This window comes from Hibiscus syriacus, unplaced genomic scaffold (genome assembly GCF_006381635.1).
Source record: "Hibiscus syriacus cultivar Baekdansim isolate YM2019G1 unplaced genomic scaffold, ASM638163v2 tig00116954_pilon, whole genome shotgun sequence".
Lineage (NCBI taxonomy): Eukaryota > Viridiplantae > Streptophyta > Magnoliopsida > Malvales > Malvaceae > Hibiscus > Hibiscus syriacus.
In genome coordinates, this window is record NW_024063483.1 from 1,252,091 (window position 1) to 1,276,602 (window position 24,512).

General features: G+C 33.2%; 2 protein-coding genes across 3 annotated transcripts; both read right to left on the bottom strand.

The window, feature by feature from the left end:
• Positions 1–1,714: 1,714 nt before the first annotated feature.
• Positions 1,715–16,120, bottom strand: LOC120189300 (ERAD-associated E3 ubiquitin-protein ligase HRD1A-like). Of its 2 annotated transcripts, none has more exons than XM_039192614.1 (5): positions 15,542–16,120; positions 3,279–3,455; positions 2,763–2,912; positions 2,448–2,656; positions 1,715–1,791 (listed from the first exon to the last, which is right to left on the bottom strand). In XM_039192614.1, exons 1-5 carry the CDS (start codon positions 16,069–16,071, stop codon positions 1,766–1,768), a joined length of 1,092 nt encoding a protein of 363 aa, XP_039048545.1. In that variant the 5' UTR covers positions 16,072–16,120; the 3' UTR covers positions 1,715–1,765. The 2 variants fall into 2 exon arrangements, with proteins under 2 accessions (XP_039048545.1, XP_039048543.1); XM_039192612.1 differs by having other exon boundaries at positions 1,716–1,791; positions 2,417–2,656.
• Positions 16,121–18,856: 2,736 nt separating this feature from the next.
• On the bottom strand, positions 18,857–20,536 carry LOC120189293 (calmodulin-2/4-like). Its single transcript, XM_039192605.1, has 2 exons — positions 20,356–20,536; positions 18,857–19,448 (listed from the first exon to the last, which is right to left on the bottom strand). The coding sequence occupies exon 2, from the start codon at positions 19,414–19,416 to the stop codon at positions 19,075–19,077; it is 342 nt and encodes a 113-aa protein (XP_039048536.1). The 5' UTR covers positions 19,417–19,448; positions 20,356–20,536; the 3' UTR covers positions 18,857–19,074.
• Between the last annotated feature and the right edge of the window lie 3,976 nt (positions 20,537–24,512).

Genomic DNA, 24,512 nt, shown 5'->3' on the forward strand with positions numbered 1-24,512 from the left:
GCCATCAACATATAAATTAATAAAGGAATTTAAAATAAAAACGAGTGGAGGTGCTTACAAGAATTTAGCTTCAATGGCAGCCTTGGAAAACTGGAGACAATGAGAGCAATAAACATAGGTGATGGTCGCCGTCATCGTCCTCGAAACTAATATCAGCAATCTTAAAAGAAAATAAGTGCTATCTGTTGATAAGAATAGGGATTTCTCATAGAGGAGTTTATGTCTATATATATAGGCTGAAGTCGGTTATTCTCCATTACTGGATCATGGTTTTTCAAAATACACACATGGGCATGGGCTCCTTTTTTTTTAATGGATTTTCGAATTTACAGTTTATAGTTTAAAATTCAAAATTCTTCGCGTCCCATTCATCCGATTCTTAGTTCAAGTTTCGGATCGGTTCGAGATTCATTTTCTGCTGCTTTAAATTGTCTTCAGAATCACAACAGAGTTAGTAGGGTCTGTTTCGATTTAAAAAATAAAAAATAGAATCGTGAAAGAGGTATGTATTTCTCTTCAGTCTCTCGAAGAAGACGAAGAAATTGTCTTTCCTTTTCTATCCAACTAGGCGGTGAGACCGGCATCCATGCTTCCCTCGGTTTTCGGCTTATGCATCTGTAGGAGTTCGAGCTGATGTTGCAGCACCTATTCGGTTTTGGAACAGAACAAAAGAGGCAAATTAGGAGGTTATCCTGAAAAAAAAAATGTTTGGTTGTGACATTGGAATCTCGTGCCATGCCAGCGAATTACACATTTATATAAATGAATTGTACGTATGTATAAGTAGACCAAATGTTGCGAGCTAGAAAAATCCGTATATCCTACGACGGGTACAAGAAATAAAAGAGAAAGCGAGAATAGAACCGATTAATACATGAGGGATACCTCAATCCGCTGTTGAATTATCTTCTACTGAGCTTCCAATTGCGAAGCCGGAATGTTCGGGTTGCTGCTCGATGCCTCTCCCGAGTTTCCATCAGCAAAAGGTGATTGGAAAGGGAAAAAATGGGAGCTGTGGAAAGGACATGTTAGCTTGTCCATCAGGAATGACAAATTGTTCTCCCATGGACTCGGTCAATGACTCATGAGCCTTAGGAAGTACAACATATCCAGGAGACCTGCATATAAAATGCACAACAATGTAACATTTAAATCGATGTAACCAACCAATGCACTTGGGAGTCTAATCAGAATCGGCATCAATATACAATCAGAATGCAGAGAAGATGTAAGTGCAAAGACCATGACGATCTAGAGGAGCGTCTGAACCAATGAACAACTTATCAGCTTTTGAAAGCTATCATTGCAATGCAACATGTTCTGTATTAATAGAAGTATAGCTGAATTGCTCCCTTTCAAACGGGGTTAGACATTTCACTACCGAATTATCATTTAACAATCTTAAACACACACATGCACAACTTTGTACAACCCAGAAGCCAAATGAATTGTCTTATTAATACATTTGACGTTATTCTTTTCTTTTGTGCTCAAAAGAGCTAAACTGCTCTCTGAAAATGCAATAATTAATAATTAGTGCACTGCAATTGTCGGATAAAACATCACATGGAAAAAACGAGGAAAGATTATAAAGCCGGCAAAATCAGGAAACTTCAAATCTCATTGACATGCAGTATTACAAGTACAAAACTACCTACCAAACTAGAGTGTTCGCAGAAGGATAAACGTAGGATCTCTCATATATTGAAGCTGAAGCCTGATGCTGGGTCAAATTATCAGTGGCCATGTCACCACCACCAGAACCTTATCTAACTGAACTTGTGCCGGACCCTGTTTCCACTTTAAACAATTAGCTGACGTTTCTCAAACAGTAATGTAAGTTTTATAAGTTATGAAAGTTAGAAGTGAAGCAATATCGATACTGAGCCAAGTAATTCTTTAATGCCCGAATCCCAATTCTTATTGACCTAAATCAGCTTAACTGCTGCTGTGTGGTATAAAATACCAGGATATGGAACAGGTTATTCCCCCAAAATTTGAGACCAAAACACGGACGTTGTTAACATAGAATTCGGGAGAAAAAGCCTTCAAGTAATGCACCACAATAAGATGCATGCCATGAAGCACGAGTAAAACCCTTGGACATTTTGCATTTCCGCACCTTATAAGAGGCACAGGCCTTAGCTAGTTCACATGCAGTTCAAAAAGGCATAAATAGATAGCAAGCAAAAAGAGAAATAACTTAAATTTAAGCTAATAATGGATGGAAAATTTTAAAGGATCCACTGATTTATAAGATACCTAGGACAAAGCAACAAAGTTCCAAAAGGTTTTGGCAATTTGTTCATGGATTATCTCTACTATCTCAAAAACCAGAAAGCAAAACTAACAGGTAGCATACAACAATTCAAATTTATTGAAAAAAAAAATCAAAATCTTCAAAGAAAGAGTTCATCTTATTATAGATGATGTTACAATGAGGTTACCCTGTCCTTGAGCATCTGACCAAGGTCCATGTTGCCCTCCAGATGAACTTGTTCCATTTTCAGGTGGTACAACCAGAGCTTTACATGTAGGGCAGGTATGCTGTCTCTCCAGCCACGATCGAAGACAGTGCACATGAAAAAGATGTCCACAAATTAACTTATTCGCTGTGGTCATCTCTTCCCGGCATATAATACATGTTGCATCGTTTCTGACCATCAGATCGGTAAGTAATTAAGAATCCAGAATTTAACATGCAATTAAAAGATTCCTAAAAAATTAAATTGAGTTCATGAAAAAAATAACAGTTGACTCACGAAGTGAGCTCTTCAGGGGTTGCATCTGGGAATCTATCATTCATATTTGAAGCGATCTTCCTATAATGCATGTAGTCAGCCACACGAATTTTGAAATTCCTAAAGGTTTCATATAGCTCCCGTATTAAGTGAAGTGGTACACCATAATTCCTGCAGAAACAAATTAAAAACTCACAACCATTTCATTGATCAATCTATAGGATATATATACAGTTATACACACATATTTACATCATACACCAGTATTTGAGCTTAGGTTGACATCCAATCAGCTCATTGCATACCACATGCCTAATGCCATCCTTCAACTTTAAAACCTATTCTATGATGTCAAGACGATTGAATGGGATCTGAAGCATGATAAAAACTCCTAACATAAAGTGTAGCATTCTACCTAAAAAGCTTTAGAGAACCTCATGCATTAGAACATAATCCAACAGAAAAATTATTTATGCACATAAATTAAATAAACATATATGCGATCGTGCAGAAACTAAAAAGAAAAGGTTTACTTACATGAAAATCACAAGAAAGAAGAATAAATACATAGACAAGTGAAGCAAGTCCTGGATGAGCTCCAAGTAGAAGGTATAGACAGGCTTTTTCTCCCATTGTCCTTCCATAAGCATGTCACTCACATAGAAACAATATTTTATGAAATTCGACACTATAGTTGTTGCCAATATCATGTACCTAGACCCAAAGAATTCAACATCAGTCCAGAGTGAAATTAGATCAACTGGAAAAATAAATATCCATCACTCCCCGTGCAGCTGAAACAGACAAAGAACAATGATACGTATGAAAAATGGAGATGCACAGAGCATTTGGAAAGAAACAAGGGGCGGGGGGAAATCAAAACTAGTCATATCATGTAAACAACTGTAAAACAAAATTTATTTGGATTTTCAACACACATGACATATTTAAAGAGTTTCTTTCTTAATTCTTTCTAGTTTAGCAGTCCAGAACAAGAATAATTTTGCAACCCTTAATCACGCTCCAAAATAAAAGATCCCCATGTTGCGGAAGACGGCTATCGAATAGAGTAAAATCGCAACTAATAATTTGAGAAAATAAAATATGAAGATAAAAGAGACACAAAATTTACGTGGAAAATCCCTAAATATTATAGGGTAAAAACCAATGGCAACGGTAAAAGAATTTCACTATGAGAAAATAGGAATTACAACTTTTCTCTATCTACTAAGGAGAAAACAATGATAATTCTCTCTTGATAAAAATGAGAAAACAACTCTCAAGAAACTCTCTAAATTCTCTAGTATTGGAAGAAAGATAGAATGCTTTGAAATGGTTTTGAAGCTAAATGAGCTAGGGTATTTATAGTTGAATCTTAAGGACTAATTTGTAAATACCCTAAATTACAATGACTAAAAATGATTTTACCATTTTCCAAATTTCCACAAAACCCATTGTGCACCTTTCGGTGCTTTAGTCAATAATCTTCCACTTGAAGATTTGATTGGAACAATCATATCTTAATACCATTCTTTCTACGTTGTACCTACATGTTGCTTACGTCTCTGACAGGCCACAGGAGGATCGACACCAAGTAAATTTATCAACATTGACCGCCTTCGTTATGAAATCTGCTATGTTGTCTTTGGTATGGATCTTCTGCATATTTACTGTCCCTTCTTCCACCTTTTCACGAATGAAATGGTACTGAACTCGTATGTGCTTTGTCCTTGAATTAAATGATGGATTCTTTGTTAGATGCAAGGCGCTTTGACTGTCACAAAACAGAGAGACATACTCTTGATTGTGCCCAAGCTCCTCCAATAACATCTTCAACCAAATTGTTTCTTTACTTGCTTGTGTAGCTGCTACATGTTCTACCTCTGTTGTGGATGTAGCCACAACTGACTGCAATTTTGAAACCCAGCTTACAGCTCCATCAGCAACTTTGAACACATATCCTGTAGTAGATTTGCTTTTATCCAAATCCCTTGCATAGTCAGAATCTACATACCCATTGATTAGTAAGTTTGATCCTCCGTAACATAATGCAATATTTGAGGTCCCTTTGATGTATCTCAAGATCCTCTTTACTATATTCCAATGCTCTTTGCCTAGATTCACCATGTACCGACTAACCACTCCCACTGCTTGCACAATGTCTGGTCTTGTGCATATCATAACGAACATTAAACTTCCCACTGCTGATACATACGGTACTCGAGACATCTCCATCCTCTCTTCTTCACTACTAGGACTCATACTGGAGGATAATTTGAAGTTAATAGGAAGAGAGATAGAAATTGGCTTACAATCTTGCATGTTAAATCGTGACAAAATCTTCTTCAAATAATTCTTTTGTGAAAGTCAAATCTTCCTATTACTTCTGTCTCGGTGAATTTGTATTACTAGAATCTTGTTTGCTGATCCCAAGTCCTTCATTTCAAATTCCCTAGCCAGTTGTGCATTCAATTCGTCAATATGATCTTTGTTGGGTCCTGCAACCAACATGTCATCCACATACAACAACAATATAACAAAATTGTTATCATCAGACCTCTTGAAATAAGCACAAGGGTCTGCATTAAGTCTGTTGTATCTGTAACACCCCCAACCCAAATCCGACCTGGATCCGAGTCTGAGATGTCACATTAACTTTTTAAAACATTTACTTGTATAAAATAGTGAGTAATTTAAAAACTTGTATAAATAGTGAGTAATTTAAAAACTTTTATAACATATAACTTATTCAAAACGTTTACAGAACTATTCAGAGCTTATACAATTCAAATCTTTTAAATACATGTCAACTAGACTTTTATACCATAAAATACATTTAAATCATCTATTTTCTTATCTGAAACTTTGTAAGGAAAGATGTTGACCTGACTTGCACCTCAACAATCCATAAGCTTGTAAGAACCTGCGTGTGAAACACTCACACGCTAAGTCTATGACTTAGTGAGACGAATAAATATATAATGTAAACTCTAACTTGTAATCATGCAGGAACAACTATTATTATCATATCATACACATCACATCAAATCATCTCACTTATATGCTTTTCATATAACAATTACATACATATCATCATTTATGTTTTTATCTTGCTCCTATACTATTATACTTCATATCTCTTATCTCCTATTCATATGATCTCTTACATTCATATTCTATAACTTATAACAAATTCTTATATCATATATAAGTCATTTATACTCACTCACATATACATCAACATATATTCATGTAATTGATACAATAACCCATATCACACATATATCATATCATGCAATTCATATACATATATCACATACATTGATTTCATAATTATCTCTTTATTAGCATATGTACACATGTGAGAACTGTAGATACGTGAGTCTATTGAGATTGTGCACCACTATGTTGTCACCACAACTCGTATAAATGTCCCGAAGGACCTATCCAGAGGTCATAGAGATCCTTGGTAACTATCCAGAGGTCATAAAGATCCTCGGTAACTATCCAGGGGTCATAAAGATCCTCGGTAACTATCCATAGGTCCCGAAGAACCTAGGTAAACTGTCCATATGTTCCTTAGAATATAGGTAAACCCTTGACTCCAACTATACCTCTAGCTCTCAATACACATAACATGGGCATTTTCACTTACACTTTCATTGCTCTTATGATCACATATTACTTTTCTTCTGTCACATATCACATGTGCATATAGTCATATAGTTTACTTTCATGTAATTCATGTCACTTTTCATATAAACATATGATTCACTTTCACGTATCACATATACTTTCTCTTTCATATAACTCATGTCTTGTGATCAGGTAAACACGTATCACATAAAATAACATGTCAAATATATCACACCACTGATATAATATTCTCATATATTCATGTAGTTCAGTATCACATATCATATGAATCATATAAATCATGTTACATATACTCATGCATACATAGAATTCACAAATCAAATAACATTTTACGAGTTACTTTTTACCATAGTAACTCCGTCACTGGCTCATCGCAAGCCAATGCTTATTCTATAACATAAGTACAATGAAATTACACTCACCTTGGCCTCACTACGTTCCAATACACTTTATGATTTTCCTCTCTTTCGATCAAATCTTAACTTGCCAATCGACCCGGACTTGTTCGTGCTCGATCTCTATATAATCATACATTGATACATATCAATATCCAATTGATATACACTAATCTATCATTTCTTAGACCAAAAGAAATGTCTATTTTAATTTCCCCTTGAAGTGCATCGATGCATTCTACAGTGCATCAATGCATTCTTTAACATGTGCATCGATGCACTACCCATGCATCGATACACAAATTACCTTTGATGTTTTCATTTTTAAAGGGATGCATCGATGCACTCCTTATGCATCGATTCACCAATTACATTCGATGTTTCTTCTTTAAAGAGTGCATTGATGCACATTGAATATGCATCGATACACATTGCCCATAATTTGCATTTTAATCCCGAAAATCCATTTAATTCAACTCAAATGCTTCATATTTCATCCCCTTTCATATTCCTAACTTACATATACATATTTGCACTCATTTATATTCAATAATCACTTCTTTAACCTCCATATCCTATTCTCCTTAAAAAATTCAAGAATCATACCCAAATTTTAACATGTTACAAATCCAATTCTAACACTTCATATATGTTAATTAGATTGATGACAAGTCAAATTCACTCTAAAACCTCATTAAAGAACCCTCTTTCAAGATTCCACTTATTCCTCTCTTTTCTTTAATTCCCTCTATTCTCTTCATCTTATTGTTTCAAGATGATTTAAGCTCTTCTTATGCTTAATTATCACCTAATAATCAAAACTCAACCTTAAATTTCAGCTAATAATCAACAACAAGAAATATTACCTTTGCTTGAGCTCTCACGTGGAGGAGGACGAAGAAGTGAGAAGAAGGGAGAAGAGTTTTCCAGATAACTCTCCCCGCAAGCTTATCTCTTAATAAAGAGATAAGATAATTATCTTTAGATATCAAAGACCATTTTGCCCTTAATCTCCTTTAATAATTACTAATAACTTTCAGGAAATATCTCCACGTAAATCATTGAACTATTCAACTTTTCTATTTTTATCCCCAAATTCTAAATTTTTACAATTTAGTCACTAACCCTGTATTGAGGATGTTACAAATCTCCCCTCCTTTTAAGAAAATTCGTCCTCGAATTTTCATTGTACATACCAATAAAAACATATCTTTTAATGTTCTTATATTGCTTTCACAATTTTATCCCATTTTTATAACTTTAATAATCAGTTTTACTTATACAGAACCTTATTCTTCACCATATCTTGCACTTATAATTTTCTCCCTCAAAGCTCTCTTTAAAACTTGTAAATACTCTTCTCTTTGTCTTCACCATATCTATATAATTCAAATACAAAACCATATTCAAATCCATATCATACTTAATTAACTCACTTTATCTTTTCTTCCAATCTTTTTAACTCTATCACCTTTACTCTTACGGCTAGTCAATAACAATTGTTCAATCTAGAGCACAAGCCTTAATTAACCAATCATATACATTTAACCTTTCATCATTTCTTAATTCTTATATGTACTTTAAGGCACATGATCTTTTCATATTACTTTATACTTCTCTTTCAATTCTTACTTTCCCTCAAACATAAGAATCATTATTTCCTTCACTATATCACATTCATATGATCAACACATTTTTCATCGTGTAACCTTGTTAGCCAACACTAACTCTTTCTTCTAGAGTACAAACCCTTATTATTTCCACACTCTTGCTTATACACAGTACTACCCCTTGGTTTCATATCCATAACTCTGGTTTCATTCATCTTATAAATGTATCACTGATGCACTTATTCTTGATTCTTTTTTCAAATTCTAACCACATCACTTGATCTTTTAACATTCTTATAGTGACATTTGTTCACTATATTCTATATTATCCACGTTATAACGAACTTCTCAATTTAATTTCTCCACTTTGGAGAAATGAACACCTTCTAGCATTATCTTAATATCATTTATCCAAAGGTCTGTAGCAACAAAACCTTCCTCAAATTCACCCTTGAGCTCGGGTGCTCATAACTCTTTTAACTATTTCGATACATTCATTCTATGAGTTAACGAAGTATATAATTGAAAACACATTGGAACACCTTTCTACATCATGATTCATTCTTTAATCATATACAGGCATTCCCTGAGGTTTTTGCTCTTCTCCCTGCCTCGCCAGGGCAGGTGAATGTTATTACCTTAAGGTCTATCGCCTTGTGCTTCACTTTGGAAGCTCTCATAGATTCACGTGCTCATATCATTTCTTCTATCACATATCACATGTGCATATGATCATCCAATTCATATCATATAACATATGTCATTTGCATATGTTCACATATCTTCTATCATATCATATAAACATATATATCTTATAAATCATTCTCAAGTATTCACTTATCTTATATAACATAACAATTTAACTTATTAACAAGACAACACACTCCTTACCCTATCAGATCAGAAAATTTCTCACTTTGTGTTGGCATGTGTACTTTTAAAATACTTTTTTTGACTTCGTTTTTAGCCTAGAACCGGCTAAACTGTAGCTCTGATACCATTAAATGTAACACCCCCAACCCGAATCTGACCTGGATCCGAGTCTGAGGTGTCGCATTGACTTTTTAAAACATTTACTTGTATAAAATAGTGAGTAATTTAAAAAAATTTATAACATATAACTTATTCAAAACATTTAGAGAACTATTCAGAGCTTATACAATTCAAATCTTTTAAATACATGTCAACTAGACTTTTATACCATAAAATACATTTAAATCATCTATTTTCTGATCTGAAACTTTGTAAGGAAAGATGCTGACCTGACTTGCACCTCAACAATCCATAAGCTTGTAAGAACTTGCGTGTGAAACACTCACACGCTAAGTCTATGACTTAGTGAGGCGAATAAATATATAATGTAAACTCCAACTTGTAATCATACAGGAACAACTATTATTATCATATCATACACATCATATCGAATCATCTCACTCATATCCTTTTCATATAACAATTACATACATATCATCATTTATGTTTTTATCTTGCTCCTATACTATTATACTTCATATCTCTTATCTCCTATTCATATGATCTCTTACATTCATATTCTATAACTTATAAAAAATTCTTATATCATATATAAGTCATTTATACTCACTCACATATACATCAACATATATTCATGTAACAGATACAATAACCCATATCACACATATATCATATCATGCAATTCATATACATATATCACATACATTGATTTCACAATTATCTATTTATTAGCCCATGTACACATGTTAGAACTGTAGATATGTGAGTCTATTGAGGTTGTGCACCACTAAGCTGTCACCACAACTCGTATAAATGTCCCGAATTACCTATCCAGAGGTCATAGAGATCCTTGGTAACTATCCAGAGGTCATAAAGATCCTCGGTAACTGTCTATAGGTCCCAAAGAACCTAGATAAACTGTCCATATGTTCCTTAGAACATAGGTAAACCCTCAACTCTTGGCATACCAACTATACCTCTAACTCTCAATACACATAACATGGGCATTTTCACTTATACACTTTCATTGCTCTTATGATCACATATTACTTTTCTTCTGTCAAATATCACATGTACATATAGTCATATAGTTTACTTTCATATAATTCATGTCACTTTTCATATAAACATATGATTCACTTTCACGTATCACATATACTTTCTCTTTCATATAACTCATGTCTTATGATCAGGTAAACATGTATCACATAAAATAACATATCAAATCTATCACACCACTGATATAATATTCTCATATATTCATATAGTTCAGTATCACATATCATATCAATCATATAAATCATGTTACATATACTCATGCATACATAGAATTCACAAATCAAATAACATTTTATGAGTTACTTTTTACCATAGTAACTCCGTCACTGGCTCATCGCAAGCCAATGCTTATTCTATAACATAAGTACAATGAAATTGCACTCACCTTGGCCTCACCACGTTCCAATACACTTTATGATTTTCCTATCTTTCGATCAAATCTTAACTTATCAATCGACCCGGACTTGTTCGTGCTCGATCTCTATATAATCATACATTGATATATATCAGTATCCAATTGATATACACTAATCTATCATTTCTTAGACCAAAAGAAATGTCTATTTTAATTTCCCCTTGAAGTGTATCGATGCATTCTACAGTGCATCGATGCATTCTTTAACATGTGCATCGATGCACTACCCATGCATCGATACACAAATTACCTTCGATGTTTTCATTTTTAAAGGGATGCATCGATGCACTCCTTATGCATCGATGCACCAATTGCATTCGATATTTATTCTTTAAAGAGTGCATCGGTGCACATTGAATGTGCACCGATACACCTTGCCCAAAATTTGCATTTTAAGCCCGAAAATCCATTTAATTCAACTCAAATGCTTCATATTTCATCCCCTTTCATATTCCTAACTTACATATACATATTTGCACTCATTTCTACTCAATAATCACTTCTTTTACCTCCATATCCTATTCTCCTTGAGAAATTCAAGAATCATACCCAAATTTTAACATGTTACAAATCCAATTCTAACACTTCATACATGTTAATTAGATTGATGACAAGTCAAATTTACTCTAAAACCTCATTAAAGAACCCTCTTTTAAGATTTCACTTATTCCTCTCTTTTCTTTAATTCCCTCTATTCTCTTCATCTTATTGTTTCAAGATGATTTAAGTTCTTCTTATGCTTAATTATCACCTAATAATCAAAACTCAACCTTAAATTTCAGCTAATAATCAACAACAAGAAATATTACCTTTGCTTGAGCTCTCACGTGGAGGAGGAAGAAGAAGGGAGAAGAGTTTTCTAGATAACTCTCCCCACAAGCTTAACTCTTAATAGAGAGATAAGATAATTATCTTTAGTTAACAAAGACCATTTTTCCCTTAATCTCCTTTAATAATTATTAATAACTTTCAGGAAATATCTCCACATAAATAATTGAACTATTCAACTTTTATCTCCAAATTCTAAAATTTTATAATTTAGTCACTAACCCCGTATTAAGGATATTACAGTATCCAAGGCACATAATGAAGGAATCAAATCTCTTGTACCATCACCTCGGCGCCTGCTTTAGACCGTACAGAGATTTTTTCAACTTGCAACCAAGTTCTTCTTTTATTTTTCTTCAAAACCTTCAGGCTAGAGCATATAAATCTCTTTTTCAAGATTTTCATGAAGAAAAGCTGTTTTAACATCTAGTTGCTCTAGATGTAAGTTCAATGTAGCACACATTGCTAAAACTACTCGAACTGTTGTTAGTTGAACCACAGGAGAAAATATTTCATTGAAATCAATACCTTCTTTTTGAGAATATCCTTTGACCACCAGTCTTGCACGATACCTCTCAACTTGATCGTCACCATTTCGCTTGATTTTGAAGACCCATTTGTTACCAATTGGATTCCTTCCTTGTGGTAGTGGCACAAGGTCACATGTATTATTTTTATGAAGTGCTTCAATTTCTTCTTGCATCGCCATCATCCATAGTGAAGCATCTGAGTTGTTTATTGCCTCCTGGTATATTGATGGCTCACCGTCCTCTGTTAAATACCTTCTATAACATAATCTGAGTGCCAATTAGGACGTCTTCTCACACGATCTGATTGACGAGTTGTTGGAACTTCAAAACTCTCTGGTTCTTGTTCATCATGCGCTAGTTCTGCTTCAGAAGAATCTCCTTGTTCAAACTCATTTTCCACATGTATTTGTGTAGTCTCTGACTTTTCAGTGATATCATCATCTTCTTTTCTTTGTAGTTTATCTTCTATAAAGATAACATCCCTGCTGATGATCACTTTACGAGCAGTGGGATCCCACAAGCGATACCCCTTTACACCATCAACATACCCTAAGAATTTGCATTTCATGGATTTTGGATCCAACTTTGAAATTTCTTGGGAGTTGTACATCACGTACACAATACTTCCAAATACATGGAGGTTTGAATAATCAGATGGATTACCAGTCCACATCTCCATTGGTGTCTTTAGCTCTATTGCAGTTAATGGAGCTCGATTCACCAAATAACAGGCGGTATTGATTGCTTCTGCCCAGAATGATTTTTCTAGGCATGCATCCCTCAACATTGCTCTTGTTCTTTCTAACAAGGTTCTGTTCATCCGCTCTTGTTGAGGAGTGTTCGCCATTGTGAACTGCCTTTTGATGCCTCCCTTCTTGCAAAAGTCATCAAATTCTTCACTTATGTATTCTCCTCCATTATCTGTTATGAAACACTTGATCTTATTTCCAGAATCAAGTTTCACCCGTGCTTTAAATTTTTAAAAGTGGAAAACACATCTGACTTCTTCTTAATAGGGTACACCCAACATCTCCTAGAGTAGTCATCAATAAATGAGACAAAATATTTTGCTCCGCCTAGGGATGTAACTGGTTCTTGCCATACGTCAGAATGAACCAATTATAGAACACTTTTACCTCTAGAATTTGACGTGTTGAATTTCAACCGGTGCTGCTTACTTGTTATGCAGTGCTCACACAAAGTAAGTGATACATTTGTTAAGCCTGGAAGTAGCTATTGCTCCACAAGGGCTTTCATTCCTTGTTCTGACATGTGTCCAAGTTTCTGATGTCATAGCATTGCAGAATCTGAACTACATAAGGCAACAGAGGCTTCTGCTTCTAGCAAAGTCTCTCCCTTCATCATGTACAAGTTTGCAGCTATCTTTTCGCATTTCAGCACCACAAGCACTCCACGGAACACCTTTATGATTCCTTTCTGTGTTTCAATCTTGCTTGTATTATTATCCAACAATCCGTAGGATAATAAATTTTCTTCAGGCCTTTCACGTGCCGCACATCTCGAACAACTTTAATTGTTCCATCATATATCTTCAATTTGATGGTTCTCACGCCAATGATCTCTAAGGCATGATCATTGCAACTATACACAGATTCTCCTGAGACAGGTTCATAATGATGGAACCATTCTCTTCTTGAGGTCATGTGATATGTTGCTCCTGAATCAATGAGCCATATATCTGCAAATCTTTTTCTACCTTCCACGGTGGTTGACGCTTCACAGCATAGAGCATCTCCATCATCTGAAGTGTTTGCGGTATTGCCTTGTGGATTGGAGACTCCAACAACTTCTTCAAATTCTTCTTGCTCCTCGACTTCGATCTACCATGTTTGTTATTGCTGCTTTGGCCACGTTCTGTTGATCTCCCTCTCGTCGTTGTCAACGCTTCTGCTTATTGTAGATTTACTTGTCTGTCTTCCTTGTTCTTGTGTCGATTTTTTTCTTGTAGCGCTGCAACGTTGACTAGATGTGACTGTTTGTCAATACGAATCCAGTACTTTGAAGTAGAAGTTCAGCACGTTCTTGTTCTCCTATTTTACAGCTTAAGGATGTAAGCTGAGAAAATAAAGTGTTCAGTGTATTTAAGTGCTCCGTCACTGAAGTAGATTATGGCATACGGAGAGTGTATAATTTTCTCTTAAGGAAAATTTATTGTGCACGATGTGCGTACAATTGAGATGAGAGCTCTCCTCGATGCTTGACAATACTTCATCTGTTGATGCTAGATGAAAGTTTGCCATAGCACTCCCGTCCATTTCGATCCATTTGTTGTCATTTGTGAAATCCACCGGTCTTTCACTGATAGCTGCTAGACAACCATCTTTCCTCAAGATGGCATTCATCTTCAATTTCTACAATGAGAAATTTCTCCCATTGAATTTTTCAATATCAAATTTCGTTGCCATAACTTCTTTTACGGATAGCTCTCACTATTTCACTATCGTGAATAGTTCTCTGGAACCTTCAAAGAATGGGTAATAACTTCTTACTTTCTTATGTTGGAGGATCCACCTTTTGGTGGTAACCACAAAGACAATAAGCATATATTACACACTCTAATCTAGCTCTGATACTAATTGTTGCGGAAGACGGCTATCGAATAAAGTAAAATCATAACTGATAATTTGAGAAAATAAAATATGAAGATAAAAGAGACACAAAATTTACGTGGAAAACTCCTAAATATTATAGGGTAAAAACCACGAGCAACGGTAGAAGAATTTAACTATGAGAAAATAGGAATTACAACTTCTTTCTATCTACCAAGGAGAAAACAATGATAATTCTCTGTTGATAAAAATGAGAAAACAACTCTCAAGAAACTCTCTAAATTCTTTAGTATTGGAAGAAAGCTAGAATGTTTTGGGATGGTTTTGAATCTAAATGAGATATGATATTTATAGTTGAAGCTTAAGAACTAATTTGTAAATACCTTAAATTACAATGACTAAAAATGATTTTACCCTTTTCCAAATTTCCACAAAATCCACTGTACACCTTTCAGTGCATTAATTGTATGCACCTTTCGGTGCTTTAGTCAACACCTCATGCATAGTCATCAGGGCCTTAGTAAAAAGAAGAAGAAGAGGAACTATGACTACATGTATCATGCTCATCATTGCCAATCCATTACAATAAACCTAAAATACTCCGGACAATTTAAATACAAAAAAGGTTTTGAATGATGCCCCCCCCCCCAAAAAAAACATGCTTAGAAGAAATGCATTTAGAAGCTTTTCAATCGATAATCAGTAATCATAAAAGAAGAAAATGTGCCAAGTTAAAAACTTACTCAAATGCAAAGAATAGGGAGACTGAAGCTTGTCGAGTTTGGATCAGAACCTTGATAGAGCTGGACAAAAACAGACAATCTAGAAGAAGGAAACCCAGAAAAGAAACAATTCGAACATGAGACAACATAAGAACAGAAGGGGTTGTCTCGATGTACTCAACCCTTTTCTGTGCCAACCAATGCAAAGCCTTGATTAACAACAGGGCAGTAACCATCACGAGAAACGAAATGGAGAAGTCCTGCCGAAAAATAGTGATTGCAAAGAGGATCTCCATAACCTCCCTCCATGACTGCTCGTTCAACCTCTCGACCTCGGCTTCACGAAGGGACCCAAGGAATATCCGCTTGGTTATTTGCCATAAGATGCACATAAAGACAAGGCCCATGTTGAGAATAAGCAGCAAGCTGATCTTAGAGGTTGATAAATACACCATAGCATGATAAAACTGGCCTCTACTGTTGAATGCATGATAAATAACAGCTAGCATCGCAACAAAGCTGAGACCGGTATAGGTTTGCAGCCTCATCATCTCGTTCAACCTAATTACCACACCACATTGGAAAAAAATCAAAATCTAGAATCAACATAGACGATTAAAATAAATCCTCCTATTTAATTAACCTTACTCTTTCAAACCATTTAGTTCTTTACCAAACAACAAGATAAGCATTTGGATAAACTGGAATCATTAAAAAAAATCTATATTCTTTATCCAAATGCATATAACTTCACAAATTCAAACATGGATCCAACCAAAATAAAAATAAATTGAAATTTCTATCAAATTAATTAGGATTTTTATTGGAATAAAACATCTTTTACTCCATGAATTGTGTTTTAAGTAGGACTCCAAACTTTTTCTTATGTCCTAATTCCCGACAATTTCTTTTATTTGTTTTTGGAGTAAAAAGTTATAAAACTTTAAGAGGGTGTAAAATTAGATAATAATTAAAAAAAAGTTTAAGAAATACGACTACACGCTCTAATATCCCTTTATCCATCCTGATAATAAATCATTTTAGAACCGTGATTCACATCATGTTAAAAGATATATAAATAAAGAATTTAATATTAATACATTTATGTTTTTGAATTACTTTTTTAGTTATCAAACCATTAATCTATTAATATTTGATGATGTGATTGTTTACTTTAAAAAAATAATAATCTTCTGGTCTTTGTTATATGTTATAGATCATCATTTACTGTAAAATTAATATTAAAATATTATATATCTCTCTTTCTCCTTTATGTTTGAGTTGATTTTTTCCCCTAAAAATTCACTTAAAATCAGTGAATATCAAGTTAAAACTTTGACCTCCTTTTACTTCGATCTTCGTCATCGATCATCAAACGATATTAGTTTTATGATATCATTTTTATTTGTTAAAATAAATATTTCATTTTTAGAATCTTCAAACAAACATTTCAAATTCTCAAATTCATTAAAGCTTTAACTTTAAAATTATTGAATTTATATTTAAATTATATGAGTTAATAATAATAATAACAGAGAAAACAATCTAAAAGAAACTAATATAAAAATGAATAAAAAACTTAAAGTATTAATATCGGAGTGTAATTAGATCACAACAACATAATTGACAAAAACATACTTGCACTAAATAAGACAACATATTCCAAATTTAGAACTTACGAAATAACACATTATATATATGTTACAACATATGTAATATACGATGGATCTAGAGGAAAACACAATCACGCTTACGACGTCGTTTCACATCTTTTGATTTTGTTTCTTTCTTCGGCTTTTGGCTACGATTATTGTTGGGCACGTATGATGATGTCCTCGCTCTCCTCCTGTCAAAACAAATAAAACCAAAGGGGTTTCCGATTGTAGTTAGATTAGTAAGGTAAAAACAAGGTGATAAGATGAAAAGGTTTAATTATGCCTCAAGTCCTTGTACTCTTCAAACTCTTGAGATATTTTCCTCTCGCTACACTTGTCAAATTGGAAATTAAACTCCAACTGAAACAATATTAATAAACTGTTTCTATTAGATTTTGAATACCCGACATTCTAAAGTTTAAAATATTGATTTAAAGATCAAATTTCAATTAACATTGTTATCGATTTAACTTTTAACTTTAAAAGCATACAAGAAAAAAGACCAAATCCTTAGAATTAAAAGTAAAGGATCTTTCAAATAAACTATAAGTGGTTCTTGAATAACTCCTGCGGAACTAGATTTCAAAATTTTGTAGAGTACAGGGATTGAGGCAGGATTAGACCAAATGAAAAATGGTGTTATTTGGAAGAATATATTAGCAATGCATGGATGTGGTGATGGGAGATGCGTGGTTATTCAATGCAATGCACTGCACACATGCATTATTTTGGAATAATAATAGCTGGCCAAGATTTTGTTCCATTTTTCGATTCTATTGCACACCAACATTTGAAGGGGAAATAAAGAGAGCGAGAGAGAAAAGGAGGATGTTTTCTTTCTTGTAATTAAATTTAGATGCTCATTTTAGGATAAACTATCACTCAATTTTGATTTTCTGTTCTGGTAACTAAATAATAATAATCAATTTGATCACTTAATATTATTAACCTTGCTCTGGTTTTATCACCCGTAATTAAATAATAGAGCATTTATCTTTTGAAAATCATGAAAATGAACTCCAAAAATTTTCTTTTATATTTATGAAAATATTCTTAAAATTGTCCTAAAGTTTTAACCTAGATTTCGAATTTCTTCGATTTTTCACACTGAAGCATCTCCGTTCAAGTCCCGACGGTTGGAAGGTGAAGAATGAGGAGAGAAGCAACATAAGAAATCAGTGATAGAACAACGGGGATTGTAGAAACTCTCACAGTGGAATAACATTGACAACCTGATTTGTTAAAACCGTGCAAAACAAAACCATAGCACATAACGAGAACTCGAGAAGTGCCGTATTAAGAAGGTAAATCAAACAAAATATTGAAAACAATGATATACTGAAATTTTAAAATATGGTAAAAATTAGTCACCCATAAGCAAAAAAATGGAATCTTGTTGCAAAATTGTTCTAAGTTTCATGGCACCAAGAATAGAAAGAAAACACCAAACGGTAAGAAAAAAAAGATGACACTGCTAATTAAACCCCGGGCTTGGGAACAGAAAACAGAGCAAACAAGCTGGTCCATGAAATAATGCAAACAATGAACAGATGACCGACCGTGAGACCCGAAAAACATAGATGTCTATTGAGAAATGAAATCTTTGCAAACTTATCTGCTCTTTTTGGCACCAAGAATAGAAAGAAAACACCAAACGGTAAGAAAAAAAAGATGACACTGCTAATTAAACCCCGGGCTTGGGAACAGAAAACAGAGCAAACAAGCTGGTCCATGAAATAATGCAAACAATGAACAGATGACCGACCGTGAGACCCGAAAAACATAGATGTCTATTGAGAAATTGAAATCTTTGCAAACTTATCTGCTCTTTTTTTTCCCTTTCTCTCTCTCTCTCTCTCTCTCTCTCTTTTTGGATCTTGGTTATGGTTGGATAGATCCTTACTTGGCCATCATGACTTTGACGAACTCCTCGTAGTTGATCTGCCCATCACCATCAACATCGGCCTCACGGATCATCTCATCGACTTCCTCATCTGTAAGCTTCTCACCAAGATTTGTCATAACGTGGCGTAGCTCAGCAGCAGATATAAAGCCATTCTGATCCTTGTCAAACACCCTGAAAGCCTCTTTAAGTTCCTCTTCCGAGTCAGTATCTTTCATTTTCCTTGCCATGAGGTTAAGGAATTCAGGAAAATCAATGGTCCCATTCCCATCAGCGTCAACTTCGTTGATCATATCTTGGAGTTCTGCCTCGGTAGGGTTTTGTCCAAGTGATCGCATCACAGTCCCCAACTCCTTGGTAGTAATGCAACCTACAACAAGGATGAAAAAAATATGCAACGCGACAAAATAAGACTACTATATCGACTATGAAACAATCAAAACAACTAACTAAATTTGGCAAGAAATACAGACATAAATTATAGCTAACTAAACACGGAAGAATGCGGATAGTGAACATTTTTCCAATGCGCCGATCAATTCAATCAAACTTATTTTTCCATAAAAGCTCAATGATGCGGAAACATTGATAAATAGAAGTTCAACAACTCATGGATCAACTAATACATGCAACCCATATATGATTTCTGGTTCAATAACCTAAGCTACATGTAGTAAGTAACAAACATAAATTCCCATGTATGGGATTATAGATCAGAAAATTTTCTGGAGATTCAATCTAAGGGACTTGCATTCAAAATCAATGGAAGCTTAGCTAATAAGATTTAACGTCTACGCAAAAGAAACTCAGTCTTCAATCATGATTAAGTCACAAATCAAATCTCAAACATAAGCTAATACCAAAGGAAATGGCGACATAGGTAAGTCTCTTTTGCATCAAAAAATATCTAACAGTAGCAAGTCAAACAAATGAAACCAATGAAATGGCCTATAAAAGTCAACAATAATGAAAGTGAAAGCAAAAAAAAACATGTACAGAGATAGAAATCAAGAGCCAAAGCAATCGAAATGAAACCGACAAAGATCAACCAGGATCATGAATTCAAATTCGGAATCCTAGATCCGTCACACCATTCGAATCGCAAAAGAAAACGATCGCAAATTTGAAAAAAAAAACAAAAATCAAGCATAAAATATAAAAACGACAGTCGGATCCGCAAACCAGAGAACTGAACCGAACAAAGAAAATAATTAAAGCATGATTAAAAAGAAAAACATAAAGAAGAAAATAAAAGCGAGAGAGATGAGAGAAGGGACCATCGCCATCCTTGTCGAAGAGGCTGAAGGCCTCCTTGAACTCGGAGATCTGGTCCTCGGTAAGCTGATCGGCCAATTTTTTCCTACAACTTAACTTGAGCTTCTCTTTCTCTCGAAATGAGGTGTTTGGGGAGAGGGAAAGTCGCGGAGGGGAAATGATGAGTGTTCGACGTGCCGAATATGAAAAATATCGAAGGGGATAACAAGTGTATATAAAGGGGCCAATACAGTAAGGCATCTGATTCCCTCTCATCGGCACTCATTTGATTACTTCTATATGGTTTTATTAGCAAAATTTCCCTGAACTATCCCAATTATTAGATTGGTCCTTATAGATTTTGTTTTATCGCGATTGCTACCTAAATTTTCTTTTCGTTTCTCTCTCACGCCAAATGGACTTTACAAAGTTGATAAGATTTATATTAGTTCAGTACTGAACTATGAATTCTTGTTTATCTTTAATCAGTATAATTCTTAAATTTTAAACGCGTTAAAGTGTAATTGGATAAAGTGGATGTTACTCAATTGTTTTTAATGATTTGGCTAATTTGAATTATATCTCTTTTGTCTATGCAGTTCTCTCTCTACAAGAACAATTAATTTACTGATTTCAAATGAATTAATTGTGAGATGAATATAAATATAGAGGTAAATGATTTGGTAAAATTAGATGTTTCCACTGACACTATCGATTCATGAAACAACTCATTTAATTATCTAAGATATTGTGAAAAGAAACCTTTCTGATTCAAATATTAACTAACTAATAATTTAATATATTCTATACGTTTAAAAATTGTAATATTTTTTTTTAATTATTTGTATGATTTTTAAATAACTTTTGGATTTTTTTCATAAAAGAGACTGAATAATTTACTTTGGAAATGATAAAAATATGAATTAATTTATGTTAGATCAATAGCTTTATTATTTTTATTAATTAATTCAATTCAATAAATAATTTAAAAATTAAAGGTCAAAGAGATGAAAAATTAATGATTAAAATATTTTAAAAAATGAGATTAAAAAATATTATTAGACATATATATACACATACATAACAAATATGATGTTTTACTATATTAGCAAATGATTAACGATAGGTTAATATGGTTCAATGGATTAATAAATTTCATATATTAAATTATAATTGTAAACCATTACCAGATAAGAAATTTGATTTAGTGGTTCAGCCACGTGTAAAGTGCTCCATGTCATTGGTTTGAACCCTAACTACAGCATATTGTTCCATTAATTGTTTTGAACTAAATAATTTTAATTGATTTTACTTAATTGTTTTGAACTAAATATTGGATGATATTTTCTTTTGTCACCAGCTGGTTGGATACAAAATAAAATTAAATAAATTAATTAAAATTAAGAAAATATCCTCCAATATGGTAGTGACACATGTCTCCATCTAATTGGATATTAAATTTATTTAATTGAATACAAATTAAGATTAAATTGGTATAATGTATAAATATTAAGGACCAAATGTACAATTATATCAATTTTTAACAGCCATGTCATCTATTCCGTTAAATGTTAACACAAGTGACTTGATTGAATGCATTTAAATAGTTGGATGACTTGATTGACAAAATTGAAAGATAGGTGCTCAAAGTGAAAATGGACAATAATTAAGTAGTCAATAATATAATTTATCCTACATTTTAATATTATATATATATTGTAAAAATGCTCAAAAATAGAAAAAAATTAAATATATTATAGTTCTATTATTATCATGTTCAATTGAGAGTTAATTAAGATTCCTACACATATTGAGTTCTTTGGTAAGCTATGATTCCACAAGTTTATTAATATTCGCACTCAATACATTTTCTTAGTCAATAACAAAACACACATTTTATAGACGTAATTATTTAAATATGATAATTTCTAGAAAATAACATTTTTATTATTATTGAGATCATTCAATAAATATTTAATATTATATTTATATAATTAATTAAAAAATGAAAGTTGTACACATGTACAAATTATTGCATCTAAATATTCTGTAATGGTCAAGTTCCTAGACAATGAAAGAACGAGAACAACGCTACAATAGAATATTTTAGATGAGAGGAATTCTTTGCACCTTTTCAACCAACAAAATCCACAGGTAAATAAAGATAAGGCTGGGAATAATTGATATTCTTTTAGCTCTTAAATGAAAAAAAAAACATTCGATTTAATTCTTAAATTAAAAATTATTTAATTAAATTATTTTCCAATGAAGTTAATTTAAGTGGTAATAAATTTTTACGGGTAAATAAAGATAAAGCTAGGAACAATTGATACTCTTTTAGCTCTTAAATAAAAAAAAACTATGTACACATTCGATTTAATTATTAAATTAAAAAATTAAATTAATTAATTATTTACCAACGGGATTGATTTAAGTGGTAAGCAACTTATTATCGCTTAAGTATGTTTTAAGTTTGAGGCCTTGTATATACAGAAAATACCAGTTGAAAGACTCACCTACCAAAACCAGGTGTGGTACAGTAACGACACGTCGGTTCAGATTAGTTAGAACAAAGCTATGAGGAACCAAGATGACAACAAAAAATAATAATTAAATTATTTAATTGATTTTAATTGTTAAACTGATTGAAAATATTGTTAAATTTAATAGTCGATGTTAATTAAAGAGGTGAATTGATGAAATTCCATAATACGAAAGGTTTAATCGAGTGTAAATAAATTAAGGGCTTAATTGATATTTTTCCAAAAAATTGAGAATTTTTTTAAGAATAATTTCAAAAATAATTATTAAAATGTTTAGCAATACAATCCTAAATAAATATTTTTAATAAATGTTTGAACTATTTATAATCTTCTTAAACTCTTAAATCAGAAGAGTTATTGTATGGTTAAGTGAGTTTGAATCACAATTTCAGAATATGTCAATCATATCAATATTAATCAAATTAAATTTTAATCGTTAAAGATTATTAGTTAAGATTGTTTGGGGTTAAAATGATAATTGATAGCTTTTTGAGGACTGGAAAGAAAGAAAGGAACAAACAGATTCCAAATATTTTTACGAGGCATAATAACTTAATTGGGCATATGTTCCAATTCCATCATGGAAGTAAGAAAAACAATTAATAAAGGACAGCAAGAATTAAAGATTAATTTATTAGGGTTAATTATCGATTTCATCACTCTCTTCATAGAAAAATAAAAATTAATAATTTAACTTTAATTTATAAGAATATGATCCTATGCTTTATAAGAAAATACAATATTTTATAGTAATTTGAAATGATTTTAAAATAATATATGTTTAGAATTTTACTATGACAGTGTACATTCACCTTACAGATGCAATTGATCAAATTAGAATCCTATAGAAAAAAAATAAATTTTTTTATCACTAACCTCATAAATTCGTAAAATTATATAATATTAAAATATGTTCTTAACATTTTTTTGGGGTACATGTGAATCGACTACACTAGCAGCCTACCATCTCAAGCACCCATCCCCATTAATGACCGCCCATAACAGCGTTTTTAGCTCCTCCGATGGGTTTTATCAAAATGTGAGTTCCCCCCTCTTCCAAAAGCCATATTGACTAACCGATCGGCGTAACGGTTCCCCCTCTCCAGGTATATCTTATCTCCGATATACATCCCTCCTTTTTTTAGCTCTTCGCAATCTCTGAATAAAACTTCTTTTTGAATGTCGTTTGTTCTCTCTTTGTTGAGCGCGTCGATTACCCACTTTGCATCAGCTTCAACTATGAGGTTCCTCGCTCCAAGGGATTTTGCCAATAGGAAACCTTGTCGTACTCCCCACATTTCGGCCATAGCGCTTGTCGCTCTCCCAATATTTACCATGAAGCCTTGAATCCGGTTGCTATTTTCATCTCAAAGTAATCCTCTTGCTGTGGCTTGGCCTGATTTTCTGCACGCTCCGTCTGAGTTCAATATCTAGCAACCTCTGGGTGGTCTCCTTCATTTAACCCATCGGGGTTCCCTGATAATTTTTGCATGCGAGCTTTCCATAGCTGATTTGATATCTTTTGCAAGCTTAAGACTATAATTTGTAATTTGAGTTGCATTTCTGGGATTGTTGTTGAATGTTGCTTCATTTCTGTTCTTCCATAAACCCTAGATTGTAGATGAGAATTAGCTGTC

Excerpts from the sequence above, each read along its gene's own strand:
- LOC120189300 (XM_039192612.1), bottom strand. The coding sequence starts at position 16,071 with ATGATGAGGCTGCAAACCTATACCGGTCTCAGCTTTGTTGCGATGCTA. Across the intron at positions 3,456-15,541 it reads TCCCTATTCTTTGCATTTGA|GTACATGATATTGGCAACAA; the intron begins GTAAGTTTTTAA and ends CTTTGGGTCTAG. Across the intron at positions 2,913-3,278 it reads TTCTTTCTTGTGATTTTCAT|GAATTATGGTGTACCACTTC; the intron begins GTAAGTAAACCT and ends TTGTTTCTGCAG.
- LOC120189293 (XM_039192605.1), bottom strand. The coding sequence starts at position 19,416 with ATGCGATCACTTGGACAAAACCCTACCGAGGCAGAACTCCAAGATATG.